The sequence below is a fragment of the Pyxicephalus adspersus genome, chromosome 10 (genome assembly GCF_032062135.1).
Source record: "Pyxicephalus adspersus chromosome 10, UCB_Pads_2.0, whole genome shotgun sequence".
Lineage (NCBI taxonomy): Eukaryota > Metazoa > Chordata > Amphibia > Anura > Pyxicephalidae > Pyxicephalus > Pyxicephalus adspersus.
This window is the reverse complement of record NC_092867.1, coordinates 40,699,911-40,721,087: the sequence shown is the minus strand read 5'-3', so window position 1 is coordinate 40,721,087 and position 21,177 is coordinate 40,699,911. Positions and strand designations below refer to the sequence as shown.

The 21,177-nt window shown below is 34.3% G+C and overlaps 1 protein-coding gene across 13 annotated transcripts in view; it reads right to left on the bottom strand.

Moving 5' to 3' along the window:
* Positions 1-21,177, bottom strand: part of LDB3 (LIM domain binding 3) — a 102,746-nt gene that overhangs the window by 50,360 nt on the left and 31,209 nt on the right. For 10 of the 13 annotated variants that reach the window (XM_072423940.1, XM_072423939.1, XM_072423944.1 and 7 more), the window contains 2 exons: positions 5,565-5,734; positions 4,199-4,235 (listed from right to left, as the gene is read on the bottom strand). In XM_072423940.1, coding sequence (XP_072280041.1) covers positions 4,199-4,235; positions 5,565-5,734 — 207 coding nt within the window. Of the gene's footprint in view, positions 1-916; positions 2,373-4,198; positions 4,236-5,564; positions 5,735-8,834; positions 8,856-14,100; positions 14,305-16,870; positions 16,894-21,177 lie in introns of those variants that run through there. The other 3 variants (XM_072423942.1, XM_072423952.1, XM_072423943.1) reach the window with 3 other exon arrangements.

Below are 21,177 nucleotides of genomic sequence, written 5' to 3'. Positions count from 1 at the left end.
TCCTATGTTCCTGTTAACTGTATATTAGGTATTTAGGGCAATTCATTAGCGTTAAAATAAAAAAAACTAGTTATTGTTTTGTGAAGAAATTGGTTATTAGACTGTGAATAAAGTTGTATAATAGCCATATAGTATTATAATATTAAATAATAAATGTATTAATCTTATTCACAAACTTAATAGAATTAAAAGCAGCTTTTATCACATGGAATTCAAATATTGATTTGATCAAGGCTAACACGTCTTTTTGCATAAATAGCTCTTTATATTATCGCATTTATGCCAATAACCAGTTTGCATATATTCTTACCACTGTCTTTAAATAATGTACCCCTAGCTTTTTGATTTGTGATGTAGTGACTCCCTGGAAACACCTTAGGATTTAAAGAAAGCATGGGGAAAAAAGCTCTACGGGTTTAAAGTGTCACTACATATCCTGAATGTGCTTTTGCTTATAGCATAATGCGTAGAGCAGTGAAGCACTGCCAACCATCGCAATCTCACCAATGGTGAACCACAATAGGCTACCGTCATACCAGTTGATTTTTTGCTTTAAAATACTGGTTATCTCTGCTGGTAAACTTTTGAAAAAGGTTATTTCAAAACTTTAACTTTTATAAATAAATGCAGTAATAGGTACTGCTTCTGAAAACTACATAGAATTTGTTATATTATATATTTGTTTGTTAACCAGTGGCCTATGTCTTATTCAGAATTCAGTTAGCTTAGGTACACAAAATGTGTAGTTGATATTAGATAGGGGCTTTTATATCTACACCTTTTGCATAATAATATTTTAATGGGATTTAGATTGACAAATGTTTCTGTTGTGATGTTAGAGGTTATTAAGCTTATAAAAGAAGCTCTATTATTTTTTGACAGTCACTGACTATTTCATTTAAGCAAATACAGCATGATGTTTTTATGAACCACTTTATTATCATAACACAAAACACAAACACATAATGTGGTTCTATTACAGAATTTCATCATGAGCAAAAACAATACAGGAAATTTAATTTGTAATTCAAACATCAAAGCAATACAACATTGAATGCAATACAACATCTTATATTACATCATCCATCTTGGATTTCAATCATGTCTATGACACCGACACCCTCCCATCCTAAATGCACCCTTTTATAACTAATACCTCTAGTCTACTTTTTATAGTTAAAAAATATATAATATTGAAGTTTTTATTTCATAAGCCTATTTTATACTTTGAAGCTGAAGTGATGAATTCTGTTTTTAGCATTAAGCTTATCACCTGCTATGTTTCTGTAGTATCTTTGCAACTGAACAGAAATAGTGATCTAGACATTAGAAATTGACCATCCAGTTCATCAATGATCAAGGTAAGCAGCAAATGAGATAAATATCAATTGATATCTATAAATCTTTGCTATGAACTAAGCCTGAAAATTTTGAATATAGACTCTATGTTGGTTAAAACCATAAAAACCATACCACACTATACAAACTAAAGGTTTAACCACTTAATTAAAATGATGTGCACTGTAATTTAATATGGCTCCTAACTGTACAGATATTGCTAGCGCCCACCACCTAAGGGATCCTGCGATTGAAAAGGTTGCTGGGGTATAGCATTTACATAAGAAACTCAGTCTACTAATAATCTACCCCTACAGGAAGGCAATAAAATAATCAACTGTGTAACTGCTGTCAAAATGTTTTAGGACTTGCAGTTCAACAAGAAAGCAGACCTATCCCCCCTACTTTGGCTTTCAATACATTCTAATATCTCAACTGCAAAAATAAAATAATCTACTTATATATTGTATTCAAGCTCGGCCACCTTATATCGCTTCCACTAAGCCAGTGTCGATCATCCACCTGCATAGCAGGCACACATCCTACAAAACCCTACAGCAATACCTACTTTCCACATCACTAACGTCTACCAAGATTACACAACACCTGACAAAGGTTAGTTTTTTTTTTTTAGCTTTTTTTATTTATTGAAAATTAAATACAAGAGCAAGTTGACTCCAAACAGCAGTTTTTGGCTCTAAATGCAACACCAAGCAAATACCAATAACTATTATATTTATTTGACAATGGTGGGTTAAAAGGATAACAGGAAAATAAGGTAATGACAGGCACTAAAAGAACATATCCCTGTGGGCTATTTTTTCTATTTATATATTTATATTTTATGTATATGGTAGATTTTTTTTTTCTGCACACTGATGCAGAAGGTTTAAGAGTTTCATTGCTTTTCAATAGATATTGTGTTACACGTGGGCATTTAACTTTTAACATTAAGGATTTTTGCTGAAAGGCCATGATGCCAGGTGCGCAATTTGGCAAAGCGTGGGCTGTTACGTTCCGTTTCAAACTTTTCCCTGTGGCATGGAGAAACAGAGAGAAAGAGAGAGAGAAAGGAGGAATAAAGAGAGGGGTTAGGGATAGTGACCTTCACTCCCCTGCCTAGAAAACAAACAATTTATTTGGATAGTCGGTTGCCAAGATAGCTCTGTAATTGACTAGCTAGCCTTTACGACTATTGTTTGAATGTTGCTGTATGTTTTCTTTACAAAATTGTATGGTGGTATTATTTAAGGATTATTCTTCTTTCCCCCTAGTACAATTTTCCTGATAATGGTAATAGTATGTATGTAAAACAGGTGTAACAATGTCTCACTACTAGGCTTGTAATTTGAGATTCATTAAAAAAGTAAAAGATAAAGTAAATACATATAAACAAAAAATCAAAGAAAGGAAGTGCGGTATTGATTTTATCTAGAGATTTTTGATAAGCTTTAAGTCGATTAGCCTTATTAAATAATTTGCCACAACACAAATTATTGTCTTTATTCTGTTGTTGTGATTTTCTTTTTGTATGTCCCTATATTGTGTCTACATAGTGGTTTTCTTTTATTTTTTTTTGGGGGGGGGTTCCTATGTAAAAGGATTATACTACTAAATATGTTATATCTACTGTACAAACTGAAAGGGGGTTAATATTTGTTTATTTTACACTGTGCCCTATACTTTAGCTTATATAATGATAAAAGTACTTTGTAGTATCTTAGGAAAGAGGGCAATTGGTATTTAGTGGCTGAAGAGAAGTGTGGTCAGGCTCCTCTACCCATTTAACTTGATGGGCCATGCTGACACCTCAACTGTGTCTGATATTATGTAAAAAAAATTTACATTTACAGTATGGAAAATATAGACAAAATACCTGATTCAGTAACCTCTAAAAAAAACTTTCCTAACTTCGGGGGGGTGCATAAAAGTTCCAGAGCTGTAACTTACTTCAGGCAACAGTGTTGATTTACTAAAGAAGTTTAGGCTGTTCATTGACCAAACAAAGTATGTTGTCGCTCTGCAAGAAATAATTATCTTAGCTTAGTGAATAAAGTAAAACTCTGCTCACTGTAGCCACCCAATTATGTTCAAGGATTTTTTTTATGTTTCCTTGCATCTGAGTGGATATTTTTATAGAATTTTCATTGTGATCACTAAGCGAGGGTAATTATTTCATGCAGTAAATGAGTATGAGTAAAAACTCCCATTGATAAATGAACAACTAAATTTAATTTTGTAAATTAACTTGCAATGTCTTCATCAAAGGTTTCTGAAATAGGCATTTGCTACATGAGAGATTCACTTTGGACCTACTAAAACTCTGGAATGTTTATAGTTGATGGTAGAGGCAGGGGACAAAGGAGTATCACTACAATGAACCAAACTACAGTTTTATCATTTCTCTTGTATATTTAGTTGTAAATGAGTAGCACAAATGGAACACTCCATGTACCAATTTTACAAACATATTCAATGTTCAAACTACAGTATGTGAATTTGAATCTTATTATTTTACAGGATGATGATTCATGGACAATATAGATAAGTTCTACCATGATCCTAACTTGTTCTATGTGCTTGTTGTATCCAGATAATATTATCCAAATAAATTGCTCACATATCAACATGCCACAACATTATATATAGATGAATGACCTAGAAATTTATATATACATTTAGGAAAAACAGATCACTGTTCGTTTGGGTGTTTAGAAAAGTAGCCAATTTGAAAGCCAATAGCAGTTTAACTTAGGTGTTAAATCTGATTTTAATTTCATGTTTATTAATTTTGCTTAAGAGCTTTATGCATTTTGTTATCTATTAAGATGGCCACATTGTTCTGCTGCTAGTTGCCTACCTTGCTCTTCTCAGTGCATCTTCATCAGGGTCTTGCACTGTTGGAGGGGGAAAAAAAAGAAAGTCGCTTAGTTATCTAATAACTACAATTAATAACAAATGTACATAATAATTGTTATTCTGTTACTTCACCAATATCCTTATCATGCCACATCCCAATATTAACATTAGAGAATAACATGAAAGTGATTCAAGGGACAATTTTTACATAAAAATCAATAATATAAACAAAAATAATAATGGTTCTCAGTGGTAAATTATTCAACGCTTTTCACACATATATAATTTGCTTATTCAGGAAAACAGAGACAAAGCCAATCCTTTCAATCAAGAATACCTGTTGTAATTTCTACCCTTATCATCATTAAAGGTTGAACAAGCGACACATATTGGGCCTGATTTATTCAAGCTCTCCAAGGCTGGAGAGGATACACTTTCATCAGTGAAGCTGGTTGATCCAGCAAACCTGGAATGGATTTCATAAGTTCATGTCATCTGCTATTTTTCAGCAAATGGTTTCAATCCTAGAACAGATACATTCCAGGTTTGCTGAATCACCCAGCTTCACTGATGAAAGTGTATGCTCTCCAGCCTTGGAGAGCTTTAATAAATCCGGCCCAAGGAGTTGGGGTAGTCTACAAGAAGTAAATGGCAAGCAAGTGTATGACCTTTATCTGTTAACTGGAAACTAAAAAGCATGGTATATCTTAAATCTGTATAATAAGATGGGGTTACCTTTTCAACAGTAATATAATTATAAGGTTATCATTTACAATCATTTTAACATGATTGCCTTGGGAATATTATATTAGTTAAGTGTTGGCTAGGATTTCAACATTAGGCAGCTATTACTGCACATTTAGTACTGCAGTCACTGCTTATCCTACACCATAGTATTTCCTAAAGGAGTGGCAGAAGGTGTTTTACATTGGAACCCAGATCACATATTTGCTGCTATGTCAACAGTGTGGAACAGTGTTTCTCAACCAGGGTTCTGTGGAAACCTAGGTTTCTTCCAGAAGTTGCTAGGGGTTCCTTCAGCAATTAACAATGCATGCCTCTCAGGCAACTGAGTTTAAGTGACACCAATGATCATTTTGGCTATCTTCATGATCTTTTTTTGGCAGCTTCCAGTGGCTACTTACTTACAGTACTATAACATGTAACATCAATACACTTTGTCTATATATATATATATATATATATATATATATATATATATATATTTATATAGTTGTAATGGTGAGCATAGGGCAGGGTGGCCCACCATGGTAACAACAGAGCAATAAAGAGTACTGATATAATTAAATAATATAATTACTAGCATTCAGATATTATCACATAATTAAGAAGTAATGTCTACTTACTGTATTCTGTTCCTGTCAGCTGGGCAAGGACACGGAATGACTTGGACTGCAGGTTGGCAGCACGGCGTGCCCAATCGTCAATCTCACCTTCAGTTTTGCCCTGATTTTTAAGCACAGCCTGATACACTGGAGAAGCAATGTCTATGTGAGGATCTTTAACTGGGAGGTTACTGCAATGTAGAAAGAGTGGAGTTGAAGATCTGCTACAAAAAGATTTAGGTCTCCAGTACATGCGGGTAAAGGATTGTCAGTTAACACATATACAGTAATATCTAGGAGAAACATTAATACATTAATTTTAGAACACATACACTGAGACTTTATCCAGATCAACACAATTACCATCAAAGAAAAATAAACCCAAGTTTTGTATTCAGACAGGTGGCAAAATATCTGATATAATAGTATTACAAATATGCCTGAATTCTCAAAAATATCTGCTGCTTGTTTTTTTTAAATGTAATAGATAAACTGTAGCATTTGTTACCAGAAAATTCTTGCACTTCCAACATGTTTCTTGTGGGCTTGTAGAAACTTTTTCAGGTAAAAAGAAATGGTTTTTATTGGGGGTCTCTATTAGAACAATAGCTTTTATCTTTTTATCTTTTATTACAGTTTTATCTCCTATCTGTAATGATGATGATAAGTAATTTAAAGTTTACATACAATAAATTTATTTTCCAAAAAACTAATACATGATAATTTAAAAATAAAAATCTAATAAAATTTTACTAGTTTATTAAAAAAAAGTTAGCAGCTCCTTTGTTTATAAGGTGGTTTTAGTGTTTGTAGAATAAACCAGTCTAAATACAAAACCTTACAACATGTTAAAAGATAAAAAACAGTATTTCAGTATCTAAACAAATAAATATGTTTAATATGCAAACAAAGGCAAATCATTTTTACTATTACATATTTTATTTTACTACATGGCATATCCTTAGACTCTGTAGAAATAGATGATTTGCATTACAATGTTTGTTTATATACCTTTAGATATTTTAAGCCTTTTTTTGCATATTTTAACAATATAAAAAATAATCAAACCTCTAATTTTAACTCAATGTACTTAGTTATGACCATGCAAGATTTTATACACTGAATACATATTACATCATACATTTAGAAATAAATAAGGCTATGACCCAAAATATTTTTGCTGCACTGCAGAGATCCTCATCCTTTGTTAGCTCAAAAACCACATGCAAATGTAAGCAGTGTAAGTGATCAGCTGTAAAAAATGAATAAAACCTGATAAGGAAACATTTTTAATTATGAAACAATAATTATTTTGGTAATCCCTATTTGGCCTTCTGTTTATGACAAGTGTGTAATGTACCAGGTCATGACCTACAATAATAAAAGATAGGAACCCACTGTGAGGTCCTACTATCAAAATTAATGGAGCGCCACCTGTGATTTATGAGCAACGGGTTGAGGATTTCTGCTTTAGAGGTTTGATTTTATCATTTTAAGAACATCAGAATATGACACTGACTGTTGGTTCTTGGTATATATTGTAATATTTATCATTGCAAATCTTGCAAAAAATAAAAAATAAAAATGACCCTAAACAAAGCATATTGAAGTGAGAGATTCTGGCATGAGCATTTCAAATATACTGAAATCACCTACATGTAATAAATCAGTGTTTCCATTAGCAATACAAATCATTGACACTTCTGGACTATAACTTTTAAGGTAGCTAAATTTCGAAGCAATTTATTAGAATTTGAGTATACTGTAAACACTACCTGTTTGATTTGTAGATTACTTAAACTAAATTATGCTTTAATTGCACTTTTTTTAAAGTTGGGAATATATTTATTTCAAGATATTAAATATAGACTATACTAGCTGTACATATGGAGGGCCAGATTTACCCTTAATTTGAAGTTAGAAAACATTTGTAATATCAGTGGGTTTCATTTACCAAAATGCCTGTAGGGGAGTTTTATGCATTGCCTAAAACAACATTATAACCTGTAATTTTAATTTGTAAGTTTGATGCAGGATTGGATTGCGGTGGGACAACATGGCTAATTCTATGTTAAGACTTTGTCATACAAGACGTAAACTATGACAATTTTTGATAACCATAATCAAATTATTTTCAGTAGCATTCTGTTTAACACAAAAAGACCTTAATTACACAACGTGGACATATATTTCTATATTAGATTTGGAATGCTTTTGTTGTAACATCATTTATGTATCTAAATCTGTAGATGACTATTTTACTCCTAGGAGCTAAGAAAAAGAATTTTGAACTATTTATTTTAAAAATCCCCATATTCTGTCATGAGAGTCTGTGATATGTGTAGGTAACATACAAAAGCACAGTGGCCAAAACACAGGTAACAGTATGTAGACAGTCACATACAGAATAAAGCAAGCGCTAGGAGTGACCCTCTTTTTTGTACAAGATGATGAAGAGTAAAGTATACAATCCTGCTGTGTCAGTATAGATCAAGCAGGTTGTGGAGGTGGATATCTGCTCATCCATATTGTGAAATCTGTACACTGTATACAATGTCAAAACGTACTATGATGATGTATTGCTTTCTTCTACTTTATTGTGACTTTGTTTCACCAAAATAAGGTTAAGGAACGTACTGATTTTGGTGAAGGTTCCCAATGTACCTAAACTGTGTAATGCTCAATTCTTCCACTAGGTGTTGTTGTGTATGTTTTCATTCACAACAAAAGACACTGCATTGTGAATAAACACCAGCTAGTGGAGGAATTGGGAATGACACCCGATTCTAAAATGTGCATTCACCTGTTTCCCACAGAATAATAAAACAAGTAAATTAAAGTAAAATAAAGTAATTTTGTGTAACAAATAACTATGCAGATCATTTATAAAATTTATAAACATAAGCCTAATTTGCAGTTGGTCTAAAAAGACTGTTCTTCTTTATGACCACATCAGACATCTGCTAGCCTTTACAACAGGCAAAACAGCCAAATTCTTCTTAAACAAATTGCAACATATTTAACCTGCTTATTAAACTTAATTTTTTTTATTGTTTCTTACTTTTACCTAAATTCTTTGCCAAGTTAGAATTTGGTAGTGTGCATTATAGCAGGAAATGGTGAATGTTTAATAGCAGATTGAAAATGTGAGTTATTAATGCAGGAATACTTAGAATGGCTACCTGAAGAAAAAAAGCACTGTAGAGAATAGAGACAATTTAGTGAATGTCCACCTAGGAAGAATAAGCCTATTCTTTGTAGTGATCAAGTCAGAAAATGTGTTCTACTTACACCACTGAAGCTTCAGGGTCACTGAGAGTGATACGACCAAACCCAACAGACCAGTGCATTGAGGTTTGGTACCCAGCAATATGATGATGTGATGAGCACAGAGTAATGTTAGTATTAGAAGTGAGTTAATAAAGAAAGAATGGATAGAGGAAAAAAAAAGAATATAGTCAGTAAAGGAAAACATAAGCATAATTAACATATAAAAAGATACCTTAGTAAAGGAAACAAGATTGTAATTACATAAGGAAAAGGTCCAATGATCTGAAAAAGCTGTGATTAAGTGATAATGAAGAAAAAAACATAGCAAAGTACTTTAAAGTAGAAAGACTGATCACATTGTTTTTGAGAAATATTGATGTATATTTGCTTTTTGATTTTCTTATTTAGTTTTTTATTAGGTTGGAATCTATATTTTTTTAAGAAATTGTATATATGAATGTTTTGTTTTGATTACATCATGGATCTACATGAAATAATTCTTAAAGCATTACAGGGCATGTAATAATACCAGGTTCTCTTTATCCCATAGAGAGCCACATGATGGTTAAAGCAACATTACCACTATGTGTGGTCACTGCAAGGATAGGTCATTGTGAAATGTGGCCCTTAAGTAAGTACTTTTACCAAAATTGTAGCAGTATTTTTTTTATCTGCTTAACTTGGATATAACTGGTTCCTGCCATGGTTTATACTGAACTTTTGCACTATTTATATATGCAATGACCTACATGTAGGATTGCCAGGGCTGTATTTAATATATCAGTATTTGGAAGCCAGTGTCTATGTGGGAAGGGTAATAGTAGTACCAAGCCTTAAAATGTATGTTTTGATCATATTTTTACACTTGTAGATATTTGTAGCTAAAGTCAATTAATTACCAAATGGAGCAGTCAAAATATATATTATAGATCAACAAACATATATCTATTTCTCATTTCTCTGTTTGAGTGTACTGGGAAAAAGTATCTCTGCATAAGCAAACAAAATGCTTTCCCCTGCAACATGCTTTAGCTTTTTCTATATTAATCATACGACACAAGGAATAGAGCTTGTACACAAGGGTGGTGTCACCTAAGTGTGCCTTGGGCAGCATGATACAGTATTTCCCTGGAAATTTTTTAGCAGGATGGGAAGCAGTTGTAGGCAGGTGGCAGCCCCTGTACTGCCACCCAACTTTTCAGTAACCACCAAAAAAGAGCCAGGTGGTTAGTGAAAAGTGCCGGGTGGTGTACACCGTAAATAGGGGCTGGGGAGAACACTGATGATATCCTAATGTATTCCTTAATATTACTTTGTATGCATGCTTGAGCACCTTATGTCTATTTTTATGGGCTATTTAATGAATTTCTAGCCTGCCTTTCGCTACGCTTAAATCTAATCACACTGTTCAGGTGGATAGATCGATCCAAAACGATGATGATCTAGAATGAAGAACTTAAGAGATCATGTTAAAGGTAAATATGTGATGTAGTTATTTTTGCAGCCAATCTAAATGTGCAGTGTGCGGAGTGAAAACAAAGTTAAGAATATCCTTTTACAGTGAGATTGGACTAATTACATAGAAATGTCCTAATTTTTCTTGTTTCCAAAGGTATGCATACACACACAAGACACTTGTCTGATGAACTGGATGTACAGAACACAAGCAGTATACCAGTGTTTTGATTGTTCATCAGCCTCGAACATACAGCACAAGATGATTTATATAAATTAAAATATGGTGATCCTATTTAGAAAATGTTGTACACATACATTGCAAAGCACATTTGTCATTATTTGAAAGAAAAAAGAAAAAAATATATGTTTTAAATATAAAAGCCCTCCTACATTTGTTAGGCTGGAAAGGTGGGAGCCAAGTTGATCATTTAATGTGTTTGATTTTTTCATACTTATGCAATAAAGCAGCACAAAGTGTAACCCATAACAACCAATGAAACTTAATTTAATTAATTGGAATAACCGTGATTGGGTTGCTGTGTTTATTTAATGTGGTTTGCTGTTTTACAGGACATGTACAAACCATAAAAAATTGGAAAGTTGCACACACAGAATATACAGTGACACGTATTGCTACACAACACATTGACATTTGACTTTTGCTGTCAGTATAGAAACATTTACATCCCTGTACTTTGCGCATAAGCGGCTCAATAAAGGTATAAATATCCCCTTTCTCAGCTACGTGATACAAACCAACGTCTACAGATTGCATTTTCCTGACATAGGAGAATATGTTCCTATTTATGCTTCTGCTGTCAGTTTACTATAGCTGTGGCATTTATTTTTGGCTATCACTTTACATGTCTTTTCGCATCTTCAGCTTTTCTGGGTGGCTCTCAGCTCAGTCTAGGCCTCTATTTAAGCAGCATTAGGATGTTCACGAGACTGAGAGACGCATCAGTGTTTTATGACTACTGCTAGCATGACACCACTGCCCGGCTCTGCTTAACCTATTTCTGCCGCCATCCTTGTCATTAATAATTCAGCATGATAAAATAGTTTCTGAGAATTTGTTTAAAAAGAAGTAAACATGGTATATTCTTTAAGCTAGTTCATAATTAAACATTTGTTTGTACACTTTTATTTTTTACAGATCAATAGCATGAACAAAATCCTTTTCTTTTTTGTAGAACTCCTCTGGTATACCGTAATCATTTTGTACTAATGGTCGGCCGGTCTGTCTTTGCTCAGCACATAATATTATTTAAATAACATTTTTGTGATTAGATGGTGACAGTACCATCGTACATCTATAGGGATCTTCAGCAAAACAAACTAAGGATGGTAAGGACATTGCACTGCCACAAAATAAGGTTTTCCAACCATTAGATTTTTGGAAAAATAAGGAGAATGGGTATCCGCACAAGACAGGGGAAAGTGGGCTAATTCTCAATCCATATTTCATAAAAAGTTCCTCTTTTCTAAAACAAAAATAAAAATGATAGACATTTTCATTAAAAATGTTTTATGGGATATAATTCCATACATTTTTTTTATTTTTAGGTTTTGGATAAAGTCAGGAAGAGTTAAATCTGTTTCTTATTATTCTCTGTCCCTCAGCTGGGAATATCACATCATCCTTCCCCAAATAAATACTCCTACTAGAAGGAAAATCTTGGGAGCGCCAAAAACAAAGCAAACAAGTTTAAGATGTCCAGTTACCCCCATATCTGAGTTTTAGGTGCTGATTGGGATAATAATGACAGACCCAATTGTTCCTTTGTATAAGACAGGATACAGAAAAAACAATAAGAATCTGACGCAGGTTTAGTTATTGGTTCTGATTTAATAAAACTCTCCAAGGCCAGAGAGGATACACTTTTATCGGTGAAGCTGGGTGATCCAGCAAACCTGGAATTGATTTCTACAAAGTCATTTGCTAACAAATGTTTTGAATCCTGAGTTAGAACCATTCCAGGTTTGCTGGATCACCCAGCTTTACTGATGAAAGTGTATCCTCTCCAGCTTTGGAGAGCTTTAATAAATCAGGTCCAATCACTAACCCTGTGTCAGATTCTTATTGTTTTTTCTGTAACCTGTGTTATACAAAGGAGCAATTGGGTTTTCAGTTCTGACAGAACTCTTCCAATACTAAATGCACAAAAAAAACACTTGACTTGAATTCTACAAAATTTCCCATCAAGTGATGAGAAATGTTTTTTTGCAAAGCTATTGCTTTTTTAGAACAGTTTATCCTGAATGAGGAAGTGTAGTTTATTGTATTTTTCCACCAAAAGATAGAAAGATAAGCAGAAAAATAAACATGATTTATAATCCAACCCAATTTAATTCTTGTGCTTGTACTGCACTTAATATACTGTAAAAACACTAGCCTGAAGTTTAAAACGCTGTCTTGGTTCTTGGACACCTACCATTAATCTAGTGTATCTATACTCTGTCTTTTCCTTGGGAGATTAAATGACAGATTATTTATGAAGCAATATTATTTAAACATGAGCATATTTCTGGCCAGATACACAGATCCAATCCTACTATCCAAAAGTCATTCGCGTTTGTTTTCAGTATTTATGTTTGAAAAATGATTTATAGAATCACCTAGATACACCCCTCAAGGTTTTTCTTTTTCACAAAATCATATTAGGAGCAGTAGATCTGTAATGAATGTGACAAACCGAAGGTGAGGATAATATACAGAAATCTGATGTTCTTCTCCAGCATGGCCACATGATGGCAGGCAACATTTACCTTTTATATGTTTTTATACTCGACTGCAAGATTTTCAAAATTTAGTAACATCAGCAATAACAACATTTCTGCAATAATTTCACAAATAAATCTGAAGTTTACCATTTCATAATCCTTTGTTACCTTTGCTTCTTTTGCATTTAAATATATAATATAACTACACGTGCCACAATTATCTAAAACAATCCCATTGCCTCTCAGGACTTTTCTTAAATTGAATTTACATGTGCAATTTTTTATCCTTTTAGATCTACTTTACCAGTAATCAGCACATGAATGGAAGGCCATCAACTTTTTCATGTATATTTTGGATAAAGATTTTGTCAATGGAAGTGTGCATCAGTTAAATTACACATTCTCCAGTTACAGTTTCCGTAGTCACATGAATGATATGGGCCTAACTATCAAATAGTTTATAAGCCTAACTTGCTCCATGTTGAACTACCACCGGAAAGATATCTTTGGTGACCCAATCTGCAGTGGTTTTAGGAGTTTAGTAGTTAATGGCCCCCAGCTGCATTAATTTTGCTGATTGGTAGTTATTAATTAAGATCACTACTAAAGATATCCAACACAACTGACCACTATTTCATCCCTGATCCTGTATCCTGCGGCGGGTGTTTTTTTTTTATAGTCAAATGCCACCCAAAGACGGGAACTGTCACCTTATTTGACCAAAATTGGGGAAACCTTTCATGGGTGTGGTTGCCATCAGTTTACTTGCTTTCTATATCTTAGACCATAAATTTTAGTTAACACATAGAAATATGGAGGGAAATATTGACGAAAGTTTTTTCAGAAATGAAAACTTATAACTTAATTTGCACTTGACAGGTAAGTATCTCAATGTCTAACTGAACGTTATGTCAAGATTCGAGCTGGAAGTTGTATTTACCATTTAAAAGTTCTATAATCCATCATTTATTATAGCACACCTAAATTATATCAACTCCTAATGTGACAACAGAAATCATTTAATCATGGTACTCAGTAGGAGTGTAGGCCTTTACTGTGCTTGTTAAACCAGTGGGCATGCAAGAAAGAGATGTATATTGCTTACCCTGAGAGATCACTGCCTCTGGCCTGTGCTTGGCCGGCAATAGCATCCATAATGGCATCCTGGGAATACATGCTGATTGGGGTGTTATACTGGGCGTGAATAATTGTGGCCTTGCCTCCTGGACCCTTGACCTCAATAGGCTTGTGGGTAGAAAGAGCGGAGTCCTTAAGCACATTGGGGTTGAATCGTTCAACGAACTCAGGGCTGACAGGAAGTAAAGTGAGTTGTGAATTGTGCAATAGGGAAATAAGAAAATAGGGACAGGAAGTGCACATCACAAGTTCATAGCAGGTTAGGGTCTTCAAGAGAGAACATGCAATATATGAAGGTTAATGCATGCATTGGTTTTACATGAGCCATACCATGCAAATTTACTATGAATATTACCCAGAATGAAAGCATTGCAATGACTTAAATCAGGTCTGATTAACCATGGGGATAACCGTGTAGTGATAAAAGACACCTAACACATGCTGACCTAACATGACTGCCATATTCACAATACTTATTTGGGTTTGATCAACCTATTAATTAGGACAAGGCAGCATCCATAATTCAATAAACTAAGAAAAAGAATTTGAGAAAAAAAATGTTCACAATGGGTCTTTTAGGGCCAGTTATCACAGAATACACAATTATAGTTCAAAACCAAAACTTTTAAAGTCCCATTGTGTAGAGGTTTTTCTTTTGTTTAGTTTAATGACTGCCATATTGTCTATAGTAGCCAGCAACATACAAAGTTCAGTAAAATGCAGAATTCAATCAGATTACTGTTTACTCTATTCAGATTAGTAAATTCTATTTTCTGAATATTCCTCATATTAAGATCTCATGTTATTTCATCTCTTGCTTTGATCAAGAATGTATGTCAGGACAATACCCCCAGTGAAAATGCTTCTTGAACATACTGCACAAGTTGAATGGAAAAACAAAAGTGTATTCTGTGTGATCAATAGACCACAAGAATAGAGAAACAAGATGTAATTGTATGTCATTTTACTTCTCCACTCATAGTGAAGTTTTCTGCTAATGACTTCTACTCTTTATTTCCAAATGCCCCATCTATACATTTGCTTTATTTCCTATGTGAACATGTATATCTCTATTGTAATTCCTTTTCCATTTTGAAGTCTGTCAGTGCCTGAGATGCTTTGTTGGCATTTCATCTAAATGGACCTGTTAAATAAACAGGGTATTGAATAGACAAATATTTAAAATTGCCAGGAAACTTTCCATCTACACTAATCCAATTCATAGAAGATATACAATACACAGATGACTAAATATTTTGTCTGTTAGTTGTAACTCTTTTTGCATAAATCTTAAGGTTTAAGCCCAGCGACCCCAACAAGAATTAAAATGCCTTTAAAGAAGACTAGAAACTCATTTAGATTTGTATTGCTGTTTATGTCCCTGTTCTAGATTTTTCCCTCATTCTTGACTAATAAACCATTGTCATGGGGCAATAAATGAGTGATATATCCCCTAATGCAGCCCCAAGGAGCAGTAAAAAACTGACAACGTTTTGTAAACCTTCCCACTCCAGTGAGATTTGTGTTTTTAGTTGATAAATTAACATGTAACATGCCAATACCACACGTAAATATTTTGTGACCTTGATGGTTTTGGCTTGTCTGGTAGGCCAGTGACATATTCACATTTCCCTTCTTATCTCCTAAACTTAACCCTACTCCTTTATTTTTAACACATCAAGGCTTGCCCCACAGCATGACCACCGAGGCATCAAGGGTCTTCTAAATTCTAAATGTAGATTCCCATGGAAGGGTGTTTTTATAACTGTGTAAAATACCAGTGCTGGCTTTCCCAGTCAAATCTGGCAAAATTTCTTATGCTGTTAACAAGCTAGTAATATTTTTGCAGCTTTTTTTATAGTACAGTGATACCTCGGCTAACAAAGATAATTCATTCCGGAAATACACTTGCTAGCTGAAACGAAACTAAAATACAGCTCACCACGGCTGCAGTTTGCTATCGCACATCCACAAATGCATTCCTTCCATTCCAAGTCCATCTTCGTTAGCCGAGGCCGAAACTCAGAGGAAAAAAATCTTCCTTAGCTGAAATATTCCTTAGCAGGGTCACTCGTTAGCCGGGGTATCACTAATTGTTTTTTAATAATTGAAAACCTAGAAGCCATTGACTGACTGGACAAAAATTGTGGAAAATTGCATTACGACCATGCACAGTCACAGAGCAGAAGTTGTTCGATAACACTATTATTTTAAATGCATGATCAATAACTTCTCTACTAAGTAACCTCTTAAGCTGTACTCTGTGGTCATATTTCTTGTGTGTTTTTTGGTTCCTAGACCCCCTTTTTTATGCAGCTGCCATGCCGGCCTAACATGCCATTGGGTTAAAAATTCCCAGCAGGTCTATCTAAAGAAAATGCAGTTTTAGTTTCATTATGGTAGTACTTCAGCTGATGCATCAACTTCTGGTTTAGGGCAAAATCCACATATACAAATCCACAATCCACATTCGCATCAGTCAATAGCACACTGGTAAATTTTAGTTTACCACAAAAGCTAAATATAGGGAGCATTATTTAAATCTAAACTTTTTCCTATATGTTTGCAGACCACATACCATAATGCAAACTTTATTAGCATCTAATTTGCACATTAATGTTCAAGCCACATCCTCCCTCAGTTTTCTTCTTACAATTATACCACATACCATGCCAACCAAAATTGCACACTGCAATGCAAAGACTTCAAACAATACATAATAATGATTTTATACTAACTTGGCAGCAGTGTTGGCTATAACCTGCAGAGAGAAAGAAGAGAGGTGGATCAGTCATGAAAGATATGTTAGTAAGGTGGTAGAGTTGTATAACTGATTTACCTTCTCACTATATACTAATCAACATGATGGGTATAAATAGTGTAACTTATAAGTATTTTAAGATGACACATCTAGATGCTATCATATACTTCTTGTTCCAGAGAATATCCAAAATGATAGAACCACACAGTAGTCATCGTTGTATGTATTGTAACACAATTTCACTGTGCTTATCCTTTACATCACACTTTAAATAGGCATTTTATCTTTTTCTTCTAATCTGTGTCTGTCCCTCAGACATGACCATGTATTCACATACTAATAGGAGTTGAACCGATGGAAAGGAACAAAATTAAACCCTGGTCTTATTCAGAAGGAAAGTTGAAAATAAAATAAAGCCAATGTTACCTTTGCCAAACCCATTACTTTGCCAGTCAGTCTGGAGCCATGCATATGACAATGTTGAATTAATTATTTATCCATCATATTTTTTAATTCCCAAAAATATTTTTGTTGCCTGTGTTCGTTGTGAAGATTACTTTTAATTTTTGTCAAGTAAAAGCCCAACATGAATATTTTGTATCACCTGGTATTGCGGTACTTTAATCCTATAGTATAAATACACATAGATTGCTGGTAACTCTGCCTGTAGCTGGATGATAATATATAATACATATAATAGGAATGCATATTCAAGAGAAAGGTCAACTCAAGCATTACTGACATTCTGATCTAAAGGAAGAGATCTTCTTTGCATCACCTAATGCTTTCACCCATCTGCCTACTAACATGATTTCATAGCATGTATGGTTCAAAAATTGCTGTCATGCTTGTTTATATCCTTACTGAACTGAGCTAAGACCATCATCATTAGTAAAAGATTGCAAGGATACCAGATCCGGCTGCTGGCTTACATGGCGATTTACTGAAGGTAACAACACGCCCAATGATACTTAGTATAACACCCTTTTGATCCTTTTTTGACCTTTTCTATAAAATATGGCTGCTACACATGAAAATGGGAGGCTGTGACAATGTCCACATGTATTACTTTGCCTCAACGACCTCAAGAAGTAAAATCCAAAAAATGAAAGGGGTGGGATAGGTATTGTAAGGCCGGAGAGGAATAGGCATGAAATAAGGCATGCTTTATCTGACATGCTGAAGCTCCTTATACACACATATATATGTGCGAAACGTACAGTGTATAGATTAATCAGTTATTAAATTTAGAACATGAGAGAAGCCTGTACAACTATGCAAGACAGGATAGAGTTCAGATTACCCATTAAAAAGTGTGTCACCTGCCTGGCAGATGTTTGTAGCACAAGCAGTGTGGCAGATGTTTGTAAATCAGATGTCTTTAAAGAATTGCAAACCCTTAGGCAGGTAAAACCATATAACTGTTTGTAATAAACTGGGGTATTTAGTTTTCTGAAGATATAATCCAAATTTTAGGATACTCATTAGAAGTATCTGAAATAAGAACCTCGGTTGATTTAACACCAAAGATTTGATTTCCGAGTTCCATTTTTTTTCTTTTGTGGCTTCTCCATTCAGTTATGTTAAAGCAAGAAGAATCCACCAAATATTGATACATAAAGCCATCATAAACCCAAAATGGCTTCTGCCCCTTTCCTATTTTATCACAAACTAAACTTGGTACAGTACAATAATAAACACACATTGATGTCTGGAACACAAAACACTTCTCTGTTTTGACAGCAATAATTTTGAATGTATAGAGGATAATTATAATCCAAATACCTTGTGCGATACAGAATTAAAAATTTAGTATTTTCAGCCATTACTTTACAGTTACATTTACCAATTTACTTACAAAGAGCAATTGCTTCCTGAAAAAGATTATTTTTCCTTTGAACTACTAGGTATTACATTTAGATCTGTTTACTGTCAGTGCTCCAATACTTCCTCTCTCTATTGCACCTAAATGATAAACTGATATACTTTGAATATTGGCGGTTCCATTATTTCCTTTGAAAACCGAGAATCACCTCTCACTAGGAGACACGTTCTGTCGTTTCTCGTAGCCTCTGAAATATCTGCCTGCTATAGTAACTAGTGAGATATATTAGGAACAAGCTGGAGTCTGTAAGCAGATAGTCATATAGCCATTTTTGGTATGTGCTCAACAGCTGAGCATCTCCTTACAGTCAAACACAGTGTAACAGTATCATTTGGTAAAAAAGGTCCCTGTGTCTGTTTTAATCCCCTGAACTTCATCCATAAACGTCATATGACATTTTTAAGGTAGAACAGGAGGTTAACAAAATCAAATTTATTGCTCAGTGAAGAAGATGGAAAAACGCAATGCATTTTTAAAGTGGAAATACATTCATTCAGAGCTGAATGAATATATACAACTTCACATTCTCCAGATGTTCATGTTATTGCATTCCGCCAACAGAAGTATTACCGATTTGCAGTAAACAGTCATGTCAGCAGAGGAATCCTTTATAATATTACCCTGTACAGAAATAAAAGTAGTATGTGCTAAATGATAAAGAAAGCACAGAAGCAATAGATAACATTAACACTTCAAGAAATGCTGGAAATGTTTCCCTAATGTTCTGTGAAGACAAACCGCAGTGAAATGAAATAGCCAACCGCCTGCTAAAAGCTAATTCCTATTTACAGGTAAATAATTTGGGTATGTCTGTTCCTATGGGTAATAAAAAAAATTATGTTAATAAATTCTGTTGTGAAAATTACTGACATACTAAAATGCTATTAAACTAGAATGACAGTTGGGATAGTTCGGAAGACACCACAGGGATCAGGAAAAAGCAGACGCTGAAAAGAATTTTTATGCCTAAGCACTGAACGGAACATTGAGTACCTAGGTGATACCAGAGACACCCACGCTCTATGTCAGCATGCAGGAGTAAATATTAGCCAGTAAAGCATTTCATGGCATCTACAAACAGCCAACATGGCCTAAAGTAGAAGTGCAGTAAAAGAAACCAGTAAGCAAGATGGCAGGTAGGCAATCCCCCAGTGGTAAGTGGGATCCACTGACTTATGTACATACAGTAAAGGCTTAAACGTGTCAACATTGCCTTTACATTTTTAGATCATGCAGATATTAGTTTCAGCATATATATATATATATATATATATATATATATATATATATATATGAGGACTTTTATATCTACAGTTAAGGCTAATCTGTATTCATTTCAATCTACTTTGTGTGGGTTCACATTCTCTACGCCACTGCTTTGCATGGAAAATATCCAGTTGATCACTGATTAAATGCAGCAGAGGAATGTCTGAGGCCGTAGACTAAGATTAGGTTGGTCACTGACACACCCCCGGGAGGAAGCATATGAGATCACTCTCCAGTGGCCTACAGTCCAAAATCCTTCTCCTATATCAGCACTTCAACTTCGACTCTAGGGCTATGGCTGGTGGAATGTTACGAACAGATAATATAAAGGTTACTTAACAGAAAGAAATTAAATAAATATACAAAAAAAAACATTTTCCAAAACCTAGCCTTCCTGCATTACTTACCATTTTAACTAATAATTATACAGTGTTCTCCCCAGCCCCTTTTAGCTGGACGCTCCACCTTACACTTTTCGGTAACGACCTGGTTGTTTTTGATGGGTTGCTGAATAGCTGGGTCACAATACAGGGGCTGCCACCCACCTACAATTTCTTCTCAACCAACTTAAAGAAAATTTCTGGGCTCAACACTGTTGTAGATCAAGTTTAAAAATAATTATATTAACTTTTGATCCACTTAATTCAGATTCAGGAACTCCCCAAATCATGTGGTTTGGTGTACTATTCATGACCCAAACTTGTATTACTCATAGCTTGTACCAAGTTTGTACCATACAACTGCTATCTAGTTCAAAAGCCAATTGATTTATTAGATATAATACCATAATTTACATTTATATATAACTTAAAGTTGAGGGTAACTGTTAGATATGTCCATGGATTGACATGCAATTAGAAAGCCTCTACTTTTGAAGCAAGGTCATACTAATAATTCTGATCTCAACATTTACACCCAAAGGCCACCTAAAAGCCTTATTTTCCTCCTCCTTATTACCCTCCCCCTCTACCCTCTAAATTGACAACAAATTGACATTTAGTGACATTATAGTATAACAAATAGCATTACGACTAGGGCATGTACAGCTGTTACAAAGAACAAGATGAGTAGCAGAAAGGTCAATGTTTATGGCATTGTAACAATGCTGGTTGCTCATGCCAGGAATGAGAAAG